This window comes from Stegastes partitus, unplaced genomic scaffold (genome assembly GCF_000690725.1).
Source record: "Stegastes partitus isolate 25-593 unplaced genomic scaffold, Stegastes_partitus-1.0.2 Scaffold240, whole genome shotgun sequence".
NCBI lineage: Eukaryota > Metazoa > Chordata > Actinopteri > Pomacentridae > Stegastes > Stegastes partitus.
The window spans coordinates 453,766-468,555 of NW_007577971.1; the positions used below are offsets into that span (position 1 = coordinate 453,766).

At 42.3% G+C, this 14,790-nt stretch overlaps 1 protein-coding gene across 1 annotated transcript; it reads right to left on the minus strand.

Moving 5' to 3' along the window:
* Window positions 1-1,440: 1,440 nt before the first annotated feature.
* LOC103357211 (carbohydrate sulfotransferase 1-like) lies at window positions 1,441-13,817 on the minus strand. Its single transcript, XM_008281652.1, has 5 exons — window positions 13,482-13,817; window positions 10,728-10,941; window positions 10,395-10,621; window positions 2,293-2,510; window positions 1,441-1,777 (listed from the first exon to the last, which is right to left on the minus strand). The coding sequence occupies exons 1-5, from the start codon at window positions 13,815-13,817 to the stop codon at window positions 1,441-1,443; spliced, it is 1,332 nt and encodes a 443-aa protein (XP_008279874.1).
* Between the last annotated feature and the right edge of the window lie 973 nt (window positions 13,818-14,790).

Consider the following 14,790-nt stretch of genomic DNA (forward strand, 5'->3'; position numbering starts at 1 on the left):
GCTCTTTGATAAGGAAATCCCACAATGTTTAATGTGGAACAGATTTTTTTTTCTAAATGTATAATTAAACAAAAAAACATGACTTTTTACATGAATTAAGGTCATTTTAACAATTAAATAATTAACAGTTAAATAGAGAAATGGTATTTAGTCTATGCTCACAGTGTGAGATTTGACAGTTTGCCAAGTTTTGCATGTTCTTTTTCTATCTAAATTAACAGATTCATACTGTAAAGCTGCAAAATAGTTTGCTTTAATGAATCAGATTTGTGTTACTAAGGAAGTTTCTTGATAAAGCAAAATAGTCTTAAAAATGTTTTAAAATTAACTCTGTGTATATATGGTGTATTGTAGAATTAGAAAACTTGTTATATGAATGCCATTGGTTGTACATTAATGAGGAACATATCATTACAGTGTGAAAATGTGCTGTCAAAACATAACAATAATGTGGTTAGGAGTTTTTTTGTTTTTTCACTACACAGACAAATAGAAAAAAAAACATTTGGCAGGGCATTACAAATAAATGGTCATACTGTCAAAGTCACCATGGTGCTGTGTATAATAAACGATCAAACTTAGATTGTACTTTGGCATAAAGTAGCTTAAACATGATTAACAAAGTCTGATTTAAACATTAAACCTCACAACCCTAAAATACCATAACTCAGGTTGTTAAGTTGTTGACTATAAAACATGGTGTATAACGTATTCATTTCTTTCAATTAATGAATGAAATCACAGCATGAAGTGCAAAGTCATTCAGTCTGCATATCATGGGACCAACAATATAAAATACATCAATTAACAGATCCCAGAGAAGTTAGAATTGATAGAGTCCTTAACCCTGATCCACTACTTAACAGTGGAGCAAGGCATGCTTTGCATTATAACCATGCTGCAATAACCACAAGCACATGATTGAGATCAGTTACTGTGCAGACTACTTTGGGTTTGAGAGGTATCACTCTATACGAAGTTGAAGTGAACTGTGTGCAAGATAAGACAAAAATCTTAAACATAAGTTTGCACTAAGAAATTTGAATGTAATCCTTTCATAAATGACAAAATCAAGTGTTCCAGTTATCCATTTGTACTGTATTTATTGCCAATGTGTGGCTTAAATAAGACAAATGGTATATGGAGAAAAGGACTTGAACTGAGGCAGTTGTTTGGTCAGGAGGTGAATAAATCAATGAACAAATAAATTAACTAATAAAATTCTGTCTGACCACCCCAGGTCCCCAGCTAACACTGATGGCAGGGAGGATTTCTGATTGTTTAAGAACTTTAAATTTTCAACCATTTCATGATACAATTCCTCCTTCACCACAGAGAGAGGATATTGAGATCACAGCTTTGACTACATAGTCTCTGATAAACTACAGTACCAGTCGTTATGGTGTCTTTAACCCACACTATATTATGTTTGTCATCAGCTTAATGAAATGGGAGGAACCTCCTGTCCTCCACTAAAGACTGTGAGAGGTTTCTCAGTTCTCTGGGGTGGAATACTGTCTTGTATCCAAGGAGCCCCAGAAGAGGCTGACAGGCAGTCTGGGTATAAACCACCATGTCGAAGGACAACTTCACCCTCCAGTTCTCTGCATTCGCTGCAGAGTCCCGAGCTGTGGTGAACTTCTGCCGGGATGACGGATCACTGCTGCCACGAGTGTTGTTGATGATCCAGTCTTCCACACTGTGATCCAGAACCAGACCAAGGAAGCTGTAGAGCTCCCTGGTCTTTTCTAGAGGAAACCTGGCCAAGTCTTCATACCTAACCAAAGAGACAGTACAATTTCGTAAAGATGAACAAAAAAGGGAGAAGTCAGTAGTCAGTAATGGTCAGTAATAACAACAGTAAATATTATCATGCCTGCACAAAGTTGCTTGCCAAGAAAGTGTAAACACAGATCATTTTACATGTCAATTTGAATAAGAAGAAGCAACTTTAAAATAAAACCAGGACAGTGTGCTAACAGACAGATGAATACTATGGTTGTAAGAGTACCTACAGTACATCCTAGCCACAAAAATGGGGCTAACATAACCACTGACCTGTGACCATATGCTGTACACCTCTCAGTTCAGAGTTCATGAACCAAAATGTATATTTCTGTATAAACTGTTCATGCTGCCACTGTCTACATAAGAAACTCCACCTTCAACCAAAGTTTGTTGTTTGAGCCCTAACAAACAGCCCCTTGGTAAAGGTCAATGGATCAGAATAGTTCATCAAGGGCTAACTTTACTTAAAACTATAAACTTAAACATTATCTTTGCTCTTCATACCTGAGCAGCATGTACCTCCCTTTGAGCCAGGGGGGTCTGGCCAGGCCTGTTGACACAGAACGGAGGAAATCCTCACACACTGTGTTGATCTGTCCTAGGTCTAGGTTGTGGGGTCGACGTCCAGTTGCTCTCCATAGACGCCACAGCCGGTAAGTGTCTCGAAATGTCTCAATACGAGATGCCAGGATGCCACGTGGATCTCGAACAAGCTGGACAACCTGAGGATATTGGATGCATTTATTACAACATCAGCAACAGTACAGATGTCTGAATGTCTCCCTTCAACCGAATGTCATTAATGGTCTCTGACTAAGCGCCCAGTAACAAGATAAAAGACAGTGCTACTAAGTTATACATTATGAAATGAACCAGACAGACAAATGCGATGGAATCATACCAGCCACAATGCCTGTGTGTGTGTGTGTGTGTGTGTGTGTGTGTGTGTGTGTGTTAGTTAGTCCAGTCCTTGAATGTTTAACAGTCCTATGACTTGAGGGATGAAGCTCTTGCACAGTCGGGCCTTGCGGGCCCGCATGTTTCTGAACCTCCTGCTAGACGGCAGGAGTGTAAAGAGTTTGTGTGAAGGGTGTGTGGGGTCCTTCACAATGCTGGTGGCTTTTCGGGTGCAGCATGTGGTGTAGATGTCCTTGATGGACAGGAGAGAGACACTCCGATGCTTTTTCTGCTGTCCTCACAACCCTGTGGAGGATCTTGCCGTCTGAGACAGTGCAGTTTCCAAACCAGGTAGTGATGCAGCTACTCAGGATGCTCTCAGTAGTCCCTCTGTAGAATATTGTCAGTATGGGGGGGTGGGAGGTGGGCTTTCCTCAGCCTCCACAAGAAGTAGAGGCGCTGCTGGGCTTTCTTTGCTATGGAGCTGGTGTTGAGAGACCAAGTGAGGGACTCCACCAGGTGGACACCAAGGAATTTGGTGCTCTGCACGATCTCCACAGTGGAGCCATCGATGGTCAGAGGAGCATGCTCCCTTTGTCCACTCCTGAAGTCCACAACCATCTCTTTAGTGTTGTCCACATTCAGAGACAGGTTGTTGACTCAGCACCAGTCAGTTAGATGATGTGTTGAATGCTGAGCTGAAGTCTATGAACAGCATTCTGACGTGGGTGTCTTTGTTGTCCAGGTGGGTGAGGGCCAGGTGGAGGGCAGTGGAGATGGCGTCATCTGTGGAGCGGTTGGGATGATATGCAAACTGCAAGGGGTCTAGCAAGGGGGGCAGCAGGGTCTGAATGTGCCTCAAGACGAGCCTCTCAAAGCACTTCATTGTGATAGGCGTGAGTGCAATGGGGCGATAGTCACTGAGGCAGGACACTGACGACTTCTTTTGGTTGATGATGGGGATGATGGTGGTGGCTTTGAAGCACGTTGGAACAATGGAGGTGCTCAGGGAGGTGTTGAAGATGTCTGTGAGAACATCCACCATCTGGTCTGCACACTTCCTGAACACTTTGCCAGGAATGTTGTCTGGTCCAGCAGCTTTCCGTGGGTTGACCCTGCGAAGCGTCTTCCTCACGTCGGCCGTGGTGAGACACAGTGCCTGGTCGTCGGGGGGAGGGGTGGTCTATCTCGCCGTCTCATTGTTCTGCGCTTCAAAGCGAGCGTAGAAGTCGTTCAGCGCATCCAGCAGATATCACTTTGGTCACTGTTAGTTTTGAAACACTAGCCAGCTGATCTGTCTATGTGACTAGAGCTTTTGCCACCTATGCTTTAACAAAGAGCCCTCTTTCTCTAGCTCTATTCATTTTGGCATCTTGATTCAAAGTCAGAATTAACTGGGCCTACTCAGCATTTTTATGTATGCCACAGAGCCTACCTTTAATAAGTCACCAAGTCTAGGGGAATCGTTGACACAACATGAACTGGTGCTCCCCCAGTCTTTCACTCCAAGAAAGGCCAGCAACATCAGTAAGCCAAGTTCACCATGGAAAATAACTAGATATCAGCTCATAAATTCAACTCTTATGAGTTGTTTTTGCTGTTATCATTATATTTATCCAAACAAATGTACCTGTAGTGGTACCAGACATTAAAATGAACAAGAAATGTAAGAAAACAAGGGTGATCTAAAAAAATTTCCACGACTGTATAAATGGCATGACCATGTAAAACAACATTTCCATCCATCCATTTTCTATACACTAATTTATCATCTGTAGTGTCACAGGGATGAGCCAAAAGGCAATAGTACTATGAGGTAGTAACTTGTAATGGTTTCCAATTTTGGCATGCCTTATCCAAAAAAAGACCAGTGTAGTGCACAAAGTTTGGCCTATTGAGGCCAGGGATCTATTTCATTGATACTCATCTTTTAGTAATTAATTATTCTATGCTGTTGAATGCCACTTGATGTATTTTGTTACCTTGGTACTTGTGCTATATATTATTTGTAAGAATATGTAGTCTAGACTTCATTTATTAATGTATTTTTGTGAATAATTCCTTTTTTAATGTTAATGGGTCAGGGTGCTTTCTCAATGTGTTTTAAGGCTATCAGTTGTGTTGTGCCAAGATGGAGTTGATATAGAAAAAGCGCGATTTAAACTACTGTCAAACTACCCTGTCAGCTTGTGTTAGGTATATTACATCCATTTATCTGCAAATGCGTTGAGTATCTCTGAGGAAATGCAGTTGTCACCATATGTTCAATCAATACCAATTTAAGTGCATTGATTAGCCATCTAACCTCCCACCATTCAGTCCACAATGCACTCATCTAGTGAAGAGCTGTTTCATGCTGCCTCGTGACACAGTAGTACAATACTAACCAGTCAATACAATAACCAGTGACAGATTGAATCAGCTGCTCAACACATCGGTCATCATTGAATGTGTCTGCTGTTTCAACCACTAAACAAGTCTGTATTCATGAGTTGATGTCTAGCTTTGGAGAGATGGTGTTTTTCAGGAGTGTAGAACAACACCATGAAGAGAGACATCAGCATTTCAATATTAGCGTTTCATGTTCAAGAAAAAAAACCAAACAACATTACATTCTAAAAATAACCCACTTTGTTTTTCTACAAGGTTTCTACAAGGCTGACATTTTTCACTGCTTTTCCACAAAATCTGAATCACTTTTTTGAAAGCATGTGTAGGAGATAATGTATTCTCAAATGGACTGAGATTATGTAATAATTCTGCATTAACATTTCTAAGTGATATTTGATCAGCAAAATAATCAGACAAGATCACTGTACTAATACTGTATATACAGCTGAGTTTCAGGAAAGACTGGAAAAATGATTTAGGGGTAAGCATCAAGACGCACAACCAAGCATCACTCAACCAAATCCAGACTCTGCACAGAAGGTCGTCATTCCAAATTGGGTGGCCAAGGCTGGAACTGCTCATCTTTCAAAGAAGACTATTCTTTCCCAAATCACACCAAATCACAGAACCAGGATAGTGTGAAGTTTATACTCTCAGGAGGAGAAAGTAGACCTCCAGAGAATTTCACAGCACACATGTCAATACAAGGACACCCAAAATTCTGTATTAACCACATTTGTGACTGGCTCACATCCCCATTTGCGATATAAACTACAAAGGACCAAATGGCCACCAGAAACACTATGACCAGCTTTTAAATGTGCAGGAAGGGAGGATCAGAATCTTGATAATCTGCGACAAAGGAACCCCACTCACCCTGTCATGCTTGACGACTTACCAGACCCACATCAACAGGCTGACCGGTCAACGGCTCCATTAATCAGTTATTGCTTAAATGAGACAGACAACCTGGTGCAAGTTTCCAAATTCTTTTCTTTTGCGCAATTGAATATGAACAAACACCAAATTAGTCCACCACCAAATTCGAGGTTGCCTTCAGGTGGGATCTATTCATCCACAGTTTTCTTTGTTTTGCGTTGTCTTGTCTTGGTGTGCATGTTTGTTGCGTTGTAGTGAGTAGTTTGTTGTCTCGATGCAGTTATAAATGTGCTTAAGAGTAAGTTCAGTGGTTCAACTGTTTATTGCATTGGTCCTTAAATTGTATAGATGCCAGGTACCTAGCTTCACAATTACCTTTCTCCTTTAATGATTTCCCCCATCATTCCTGAAACTCTCCTTGACTGCGCATTTAGTTGAGCTTAATATACAAATTATTACAGTAGTCTTATCTAATGATTTTGGTAATCGATTGTCAGTGAGATTGTGTAATAATTCTGCATAAAAATTCATAAATCCATTTGTGCATACATTTTTCCCTAAAAATGTAACAAACAACTATCTCCATTGTTATAAGGCACCAATAGATACAGATGGGTGTGTTATGACCCTGTGGGTCATTTGTAGTTTTGCCACAGTCTTGCCTCTCTCCTTGAATGAATGAGTGAATTAGGAGCAGGTGGTGTCCGCTGATTGGCTGCCTTTCCTGATTTCTGCCATGCGATTGGTCACGGGGCGGGTCCCCTAACCTATCTGAACAGTCTCCTCTTCAGCCTTTCCACCACCAGGAAATGTCAGCATGTCACATCGTTGTTGCTTGGTATTGTAAAAAGATGTAACAGTAACAATCAGATAGTTGGTGTGCCGATGAGATTTTGTTTTGTGAAACTTCTTATTATATACAGAGTGAGTGAGAGCAGAACTTTTGTGAAACCCTGTAAATTCTTGTAAATAATAGCAGAGCAGTAGCAAGAGAGGGAAGTCCCTTCTCTTTCAACCATTTTTTTCCCCAGGGTCTTGATTTTTAGAGGACAAAGGTTCAATATTTGTCTTTCATTTACCTTTTCTTTTGTTTAGAAAAGTTAGGGTTCATTTAGAATAGCTACATTTGTTTGTTATGCAGGCTTATGTCTCCCTCTGAAGTCAATAAACACTGCTCATTGTGAACTTGGCTTACTGATGTTGTTGGCCTTTCTTGGAGTGGGAAGACTGGGAGAGCACGTGTTGTGTCAAAGGTTCCCCTAGACCGGGACATGTTTTGGGGGCTCGTCCGTTGTTTATTTTGTCGGTCTTCGTCGTGTCTGGTAAGTGTGATTGTTTTCTTCCACATTGTCTCTGCTTGTTGGTTGTAGGGTTGGACCCGAAAATCCAAATATTCGGTCAATGTGGTGGTACCCGGATAGCAATTTGGATATCCGAATATTTGACCTCTCGTTTCGTGTCAGGCAAATTCAAAATTGCCATAAGACCACAGCTACTGATAGCTGGGGTTGATCTGATCCTAGGAAATGATTTGGCTGGCGAAAAAGTTTTTACTTCGCCCGAGGTAATAGAGAATCCATGCACGGATGTGTGTGTTCAGGCCAGAAGTGTTGCCCCTGTTCCCTGTGTGTGCCGTGACTCGAGCTCAGGCACAAAAATATGGTGACATGGTGGATCTCAGTGAGTCTTTTCTGAGTTCCTCTGATCCAACAAGAATGTTTTCAGAATGTCAAACAGAAACCTGTTTCTGTTGCGCTTCAGCCTGATGTTAGAAACCTTACACTGTCAGTCAACAAGAACATCTGATTACAGCTCAGAATTCTGATGTTATCGGGTCCCACTGTTTTTCTCTGATGAAAAATCCAAAGTGTGAAAAGTCTGTGTCCTACCACCTTGACGAGGGTGTCCTGATGCGCCACTGGTCTCCTGGTTCTGGTTTCACACACAAGTCTTTCTGCCAAATTGTAATTCCACAGCCGTTCCATTCTCAAATTCTGAGTTTGGCTCAAAATGTTCTCCGTTTGTTCCTCTGACCAGGACTTAAGTCCCATATTGTCAAATTCTGTTGTACTTGTCACACTTGTCAAGTCTCCAGTAAACCAAACCAGGGGATTCCGGCTGCTACTTTGAAGCCAATCCTTTTCATCGGTGAACCTTTCGAGCATGTTACTTACTGTGGTGATCCTCTCCCAAAAACGAAGTCCGGTAACTGGTACATCCTCACGGCAATGTGTGCTGCTACACGTTACCCTGAGGCTGTCCCCTTGCGCTCTTTAAAGTCCTGTGCCACTGTGAAAGCACTCGTGAAGTTTTTCTCCACATGTGGTCTCCCGAAAAGTATCCAAAGGGTCCAAGGGTCAAATTTCATGTCCAAAATCTTTGCCCAAGTCATGTCTGAGCTGAAAGTAAAACATCATACTTCAAGTGCGTATCATCCAGAGAGCCAAGGTGCCTTGGAGAGGTATGCTTCATAATTTCTGCACTGAGATAAACCATGAATGGGATGAGGGCTTGCCGCTGTTGTGGCTCGCTGTGCGGGAAACTCTGCAGGAGTCACTTGGATTCAGTCCAGCTGATTTAGTCTTTGGCCACACGATGCATGGTCCACTGCGCCTTCTGCGTGAAAAATTGCTCGCAGATAAATCCGGCCCCAAACTAAACATTTTGGACGATGTCAATTCTTTTTGTGAGTAACTGCATCATGCTTGTGATTTGGTTCGTAGCTCGCTGGTTGTCGCCCAAATGAAAATGAAAGCATAGTATAACAAAAACACTGTTGCATAGACATTTCAGTCTGGCGACTGAATGTTGGTTTTGCTGCCTGTCATTGGGTCTGCACAGCAGGCGAAATTTTCTAGCCCATATGCGGTTGATTGTAAACTCAGTGAAACTGATTATTTAATCCAGACTCCAAAAGTCAAGGAAAAAGAAAATACTAATAGTCCAAAAGCATTTCACAAAAAACAAAAACAGAGAAAGAGTATCAAAGGCCTGCTGTTGACAAAATAAGCTGAGGGGAGGTCTAACAGAACGCAGCAGTGCCAAGTGCACATTGTTTAGAAGTTGGATGGAGAAGCCATGAGCACACAGACATAGAGAGACAAACAGGACTAAAGGAGACAAATGGAAAGGTGGACAAAAATGGAAAAAGGAAGCAACACTGGAGTTATGGCCTAGCCCATAACATGATGGGTGTTGGACTAGTGTTTTAGGCGGCACTTTTCACCACCATCATCAAAACACCAAATGAGTATCTTTTGGAAGGGTGGTGTTCCATCCTTTCGGTAGAGTGACTCTGTTCTGGTAGCGTATGCTGTACCAGCGCTGTACTTTGACATTTTGTGTAGATTTTCCATGTAACTACTGACTGTCACTGAGACATGGTTTTCTTTATGGATATCAGTATTTAAGAGCAGTCAAATGTTTTTGTTTTCTTGCCTTGCTATGTTATGTTTGTTTTACTACAACAGTGGACTGAACTGCATTTACAACCAAAACAGTGGTAAGCCCGCCATTTTGGTTGAGTGCCCCCTATTGGTGGATTGGTCCCATGTCACTAATAAAGGTACTGCAGCAAACTATGGTGAAAAAATTGTGCAATATGCTAAATCTTAGCATACATTTGTATACTTGCAGCCAGAATACTTCAGTATACGTCAAGTGATTAGTTAACTTTAAAACATGCTATTTTTGAGCAACTCATTAGTGCTTTTTGTTGTCCAGAGATTCTCCATTTAGACTAAGGCCCAAATTTTGAGTCCAAATTGATAAAAGAACAGTGCAGTGCCAGTCCTACAGCAACACTATCTAGTAATGCGGCTGCCATCCTGATTTCAATCACTCACCTTAAGACACCTGTTGACATGTTAACTGGAGCAGAGGGCTCAGAAGCCACTATTACAACTAAGTTAGTAGGGTAGCATCATAGGCAGCTAGACTATACTTAATGACTGCAGCCGAGACAAACAAAAAAATCTATTACAGGACAGCCTAGGTGTCCCACTGTTCCCAGGAGAACGTGTGCTGGTAGTACACCAGGACACCACACCAGGAGACAGGTAAAGGGAAAATGAAGTGACAGATGGGAAAGCCAGCCCCATGTGGTGGTAGTCTGGCCGTACCCAGACCACCCAGTGCACAAGATTAGACCTGAAGGCAAAGATGGCCCAGAACATGTTCTCCATTACAACAGCTTATGCCCTTTCCGCCCAAGCTTAGCCACAGGACCAGCTGAGACCATTGAACTTGTTAAGTCTCACAACTGACAAATCCAAATTAAGCCACTCGTACTCATTTACACCCTTGTTTAACTTAAGTTCAAATTTTAAGTCTCAAGTCAAAAGCTGTGATCTGAATAATTAAAAACTACAACACTTACTTGGTCTAATTTAGTGTATTCAACCACTAATAATTAATTGTCATTGTACTCATTTCTCTACCTTTAGGTTGAGTCTTGGGTCCTCGATCAGCGCTCTCAGATCAGTGATTTGTGGAATCCGGACTGTCTTAATGGCTGCATGGCGCTTTGCTCTACAGACATCGGCAGCTAGTGACACATTGAGTGGCCCACACTTCCTCACACATTCCCCCTCATCAGCCAGCACCAGGCTCTGCTCCTTTGGGTCAAGGGAAGCCTCACACACAGGGGGGGAGCACAGAGACCGGCCTACAGACAGGATACGTACAAAATAAGAAATGGTGACAGAACCAATGCATTACAAAAACAGCTGTATGCTACAAAGAAGTGGATAGAGTGCTGACACGTCTCTTACTAGCTCCTCGTCTGAACAGCTTATCAGTGGAGTGCTTAGCAGGACGGGGTTGTATGTAACTTTCCAGGCTGTTAAGGTGACAGTGGTACAGTGACCTCAACAGGTCTTTGGCAGCTCCCAGCATCGCCCTCCTTTCAGTCAGGTTTCGACTCTGCGTCAGCCGAGGAAGCAGTGCCAACTGGACATGGTACAAAGGTTCAAACAGGTAGAAGACCTGTGGTATAAAATAATATCAGACAATATATAACCATCACAGTGTACTTCCACTCACAAAACTCATAAAACAGAATTTTCACAGGGAAATCAATAAACTGTAGCACTTTTTAAAGAATACATCCATCATAGTTAGGTGGCTGTTACCACATGTTGTTTATCAAGGTCAGAGACTGTGGTTTTAAAAGCCACTGAGCAGATTACCCAAACAGGCAGTGTGTATATATGCTGGGAATGCTCCAACCCAGGAGGCTGCTGAAATACTGACAATATATTCTGCAGCGCAGACTCTGCAGATCATTAAAGTCTCTCTGTGTGTCCTGTATTGAGCCTGGATACAGAGGTTTAAGATTCTGTATTACTCCGTTGTTGTTTTTTTCAGTTATAGTAGAACAAAATACTCAAGTAAGCCCAAAATGGCAAATGGTTTAGAGGTCGATAAGGAACTCAACATCTGACTTAATATGTTCGTACATTATCAGTTTGTGGCTTTGCTGGACCCACATTATAACATTATTTGTGTAGTGCTGCATTTTTTAAAGACAATGGATGCAAAGCAAATGCAAAATTCTTTTTTTCTTGGATTCTGTGTAAAGTTTTACACTAAGAACCCATCATATGATTTTCTGTCATTTACAATAACTTGTTTTCATCACTTTGAAAATGAATTCAATGTCACAGATAAAAAACACTGACTGAGCCACATAAAAGTTACTACATTTTATCTATTAAAACGCTCTATTCCACCTTGCAGCTATACATTTTTAAAATTATGTTGCTGTTGTCTGTTTTACAAATTTGCTGATAAATCAAAAATATCAAATAAAAAAATATTTAGTATTATGAAATTGTTATATTTTTACATTAAAGGCTGCCAGTTGAAATATCGTTTTGTAATTGTGTATGGGAGATTGTCTGGAATCTGGTAATATCAGACCCATGATGATCTATGATACCATATTACTTAGAAACAAAAATATCAGAAGTACATTTCAGAAGAAGGGATGCGAATTTGGCTGCTAAGTGCATCCACAGGGTCTAGGGGTTAATATAGTCTGGCACATGTGCCAGTGCATTGTAAGGCAAGACAGTATGCTTTTGACGCCATTCTGATCCACAATCCTCTATGCAGTAACAGGTGATAGCTCATTCTGCACTGCAGATAAACAAACGAGGAAGGCCCAATATTATGACCAGGTCGTATGTCCCAGTTGTATTCATACTACATGCAACAGTATGTACTTCTTGAGGGTGGCTATAGTAACTGGTACTATATAGCCCCTTTTTAACTTAGCTAGATGTGTTTGACCCTAATTAGAGCTACCCTGTAAGGTGACTGTCTGCCATCATGAGCAGCTAAGGGTTTAGTGTCTTGCCCAGGAGCCAAGGATCAAACCACCAACCTTGGAATTAGTGGACAACCTGCTCTACCACCTGAATTGAAATTACCCCTATGTGACAGATTGGTTTGTAAATTTGTAGTGTGGTTGAGGTGTAGGGTCCTCATTAGGGTCGCGGGGGGGCTGGAGCCTATCCCAACTGACTTAGGGCGAAGGCAGAGGACACCCAGGACAGGTCGCCAGTCCATCGCAGGGCCACACTTAGAGACAGACAACCAAGCACACTCACATTCACACCTAAAGACAATTTAGAATCACCAATTAACCTCAACATGTTTTTGGACTTTGGGAGGAAGCCGGAGAACCCGGAGAGAACATGAGAGAACATGCAAACTCCACGCAGAAAGATCCCAGGTGTCCTCACCGGGACACGAACTGGCGACATTCTAGCTGCGAGGCAACGGTGCTAACCACTGAGCTACCTTGCAGCCCTGAGGTGTCAACATGAACATTTTAATCTGTTTGGGTTTTGAAACTTATTATAATAGGGATGTTGGGTTCCATGCAAACATATGTACTGATTTAAGGTATATTAACCACATTTAGTGAACATATTCAGAGTCTAGCTTAAAGCTTTGCTGCTTGGTCTTGGAAATTGATGCTTCTCTTTTTTCTTTTTGCAACACATCTTGGTAAGAATGTAAAGAAACTTTGCTTCTCGGCAACAAACACAGAGTGGCAAAGTACACAACTCTTCTAGTTAAAAAAAAAAACAACACTTAACTATGAAGCTTTAAAACATTTTTTTCAAAAGCTACCAAAATTAATTCAGTGTTTTTACATTCTTGAGGTTATATTGACCATTTTATTTCTGATTCTATCTTTAAATTTGAGGTTTTGGTGAATATATAAACCTCACTGACTTTGGTGTATTAATAATTTAGCCAATAAAAATCTCAGAATAAAATGAAATATATCAAGACAGTAGTTTGGTTTGCCAACATAAAGACTCTTAATACCTTCTGAAATGTTGCTTTAATGCTAAACTCCTCAGTAACAGAAGACAGCGTGGTCAGAGTCGGCCTTTTCCAAATTACAAAAAGCATTGACAGAAGTCTTTTTTCAATTGCATGGCTGTATTTTTGGATTGCTGACGATGGTTCTGAATGAAAGGTGATATGCATCCATATAGCATTCTAACCTCTGGGTGCTGGTTGAACAGCTGACCCACAAATGAGGATCCGCTCCGTGTGGTGGCCAGAATGAGGATGTGGGTTCTGTTTTTGGCATCGAAAGTGTGGAGAGGGAAGGAGGAGGAGGTGTGGGAGAAAATGTCATCACAGCCGTAGCCCTCAAGGGTCTCCGAGGTCACTTGTGCCAGGTCTTTGGGGCTGCAGTTGACAGCGTGGCCTGTGGGCGCCAAGCCCACCAAGCACAGCAGGCCTAAGCGGCTGGTGGAGAAGGTGCGGATGGCCGTGTACTGGATGGCTATGGAGGCTACTGCTAGCAGGACCATGAACTTCCAGGAACACTGCATGATGGTTGGACGGACGCATCAGGATGCCAGATCACAGTCTACCAAACATGGGGGAGAAGACAAACACAGAAGGAGGACAGAAGATCTTCAGATTGGTGCATTTGCTTCCTTGACTGTTTTGGTTAACTCTTGGCACTTTTTGTGTTAACAGTGTATTCATAGTCATCAGCTCATGCATGGCTACTTCCTGTTCATTACCATTTGCTTAAAAGAAAAAAAAAAAAGACCAAATATTTAGGGAAATTAAATATCTTAGGTTGTTTGTAGTCTGTATCTCAGGTGAGTCCATTCGCTGGGTTACAATGTGATTCGAGGTAAAGACATTTTTGGACACTAAATCAGCATTTTTGCATCAAAAAGTGCTTCATTGTTTCATTGTGCTCATTTCTGAGTGTTCTAATAATATTTGAATTAATTAAGATTTATTCAGTTATTGCCTAATATGTAAGACACACTGTGTATTTCTCGTTATAACGTTGAGCCGCAACTACCGTGTTCCACACATACCAGAGAGCCATCAGTGTTTGTGTTGTGTATGTTACGCAGTAATTCTTAGTCTTTCTATCTTGATCTAGAACAAGCAGTGACTACAGCGCAGTGCCGGAGAGGAGGAGAGGAGCCGGGGCACGACGACACAGACACCGCCGCTCTGCATCATCCGCCGCGGCAGCATCGACACTCCGCCGCCGCTCCCTCCGCAGCCAGAGGCCCGCTGCTGCTGCTGCGCGCTGCAGCCCCGCACACCGGAGCCCGCCGCTCCCCGGAGCCCCGACGGCGCAGTCCCTTACCTCTGAGCAGCGGGGGGCGGATGGATGTGGCTCCGACCGGCGTCCGTCTGCGGTGGGCGGCGGGCGGTGGGGGACATGGCGCTGCGGCCGGCAGACAATTCAAATCCGAAAACGACCCAAATAAACGGTTCGGTTGTCGGCGGTCACATCCACATCAACAGGCTGCAGCTGGGAGCGGGACCGAC

Bases quoted from the DNA above. Each gene is read 5' to 3' on its own strand.
- LOC103357211 (XM_008281652.1), bottom strand. From the start codon at position 13,817: ATGCAGTGTTCCTGGAAGTTCATGGTCCTGCTAGCAGTAGCCTCCATA. The intron at 10,622-10,727 runs GTAAGAGACGTG...TCCTGTCTGTAG, and splicing joins GCTGTTCAGACGAGGAGCTA to GCCGGTCTCTGTGCTCCCCC. The intron at 2,511-10,394 runs GTAGAGAAATGA...CAATATCCTCAG, and splicing joins ACCCAAGACTCAACCTAAAG to GTTGTCCAGCTTGTTCGAGA.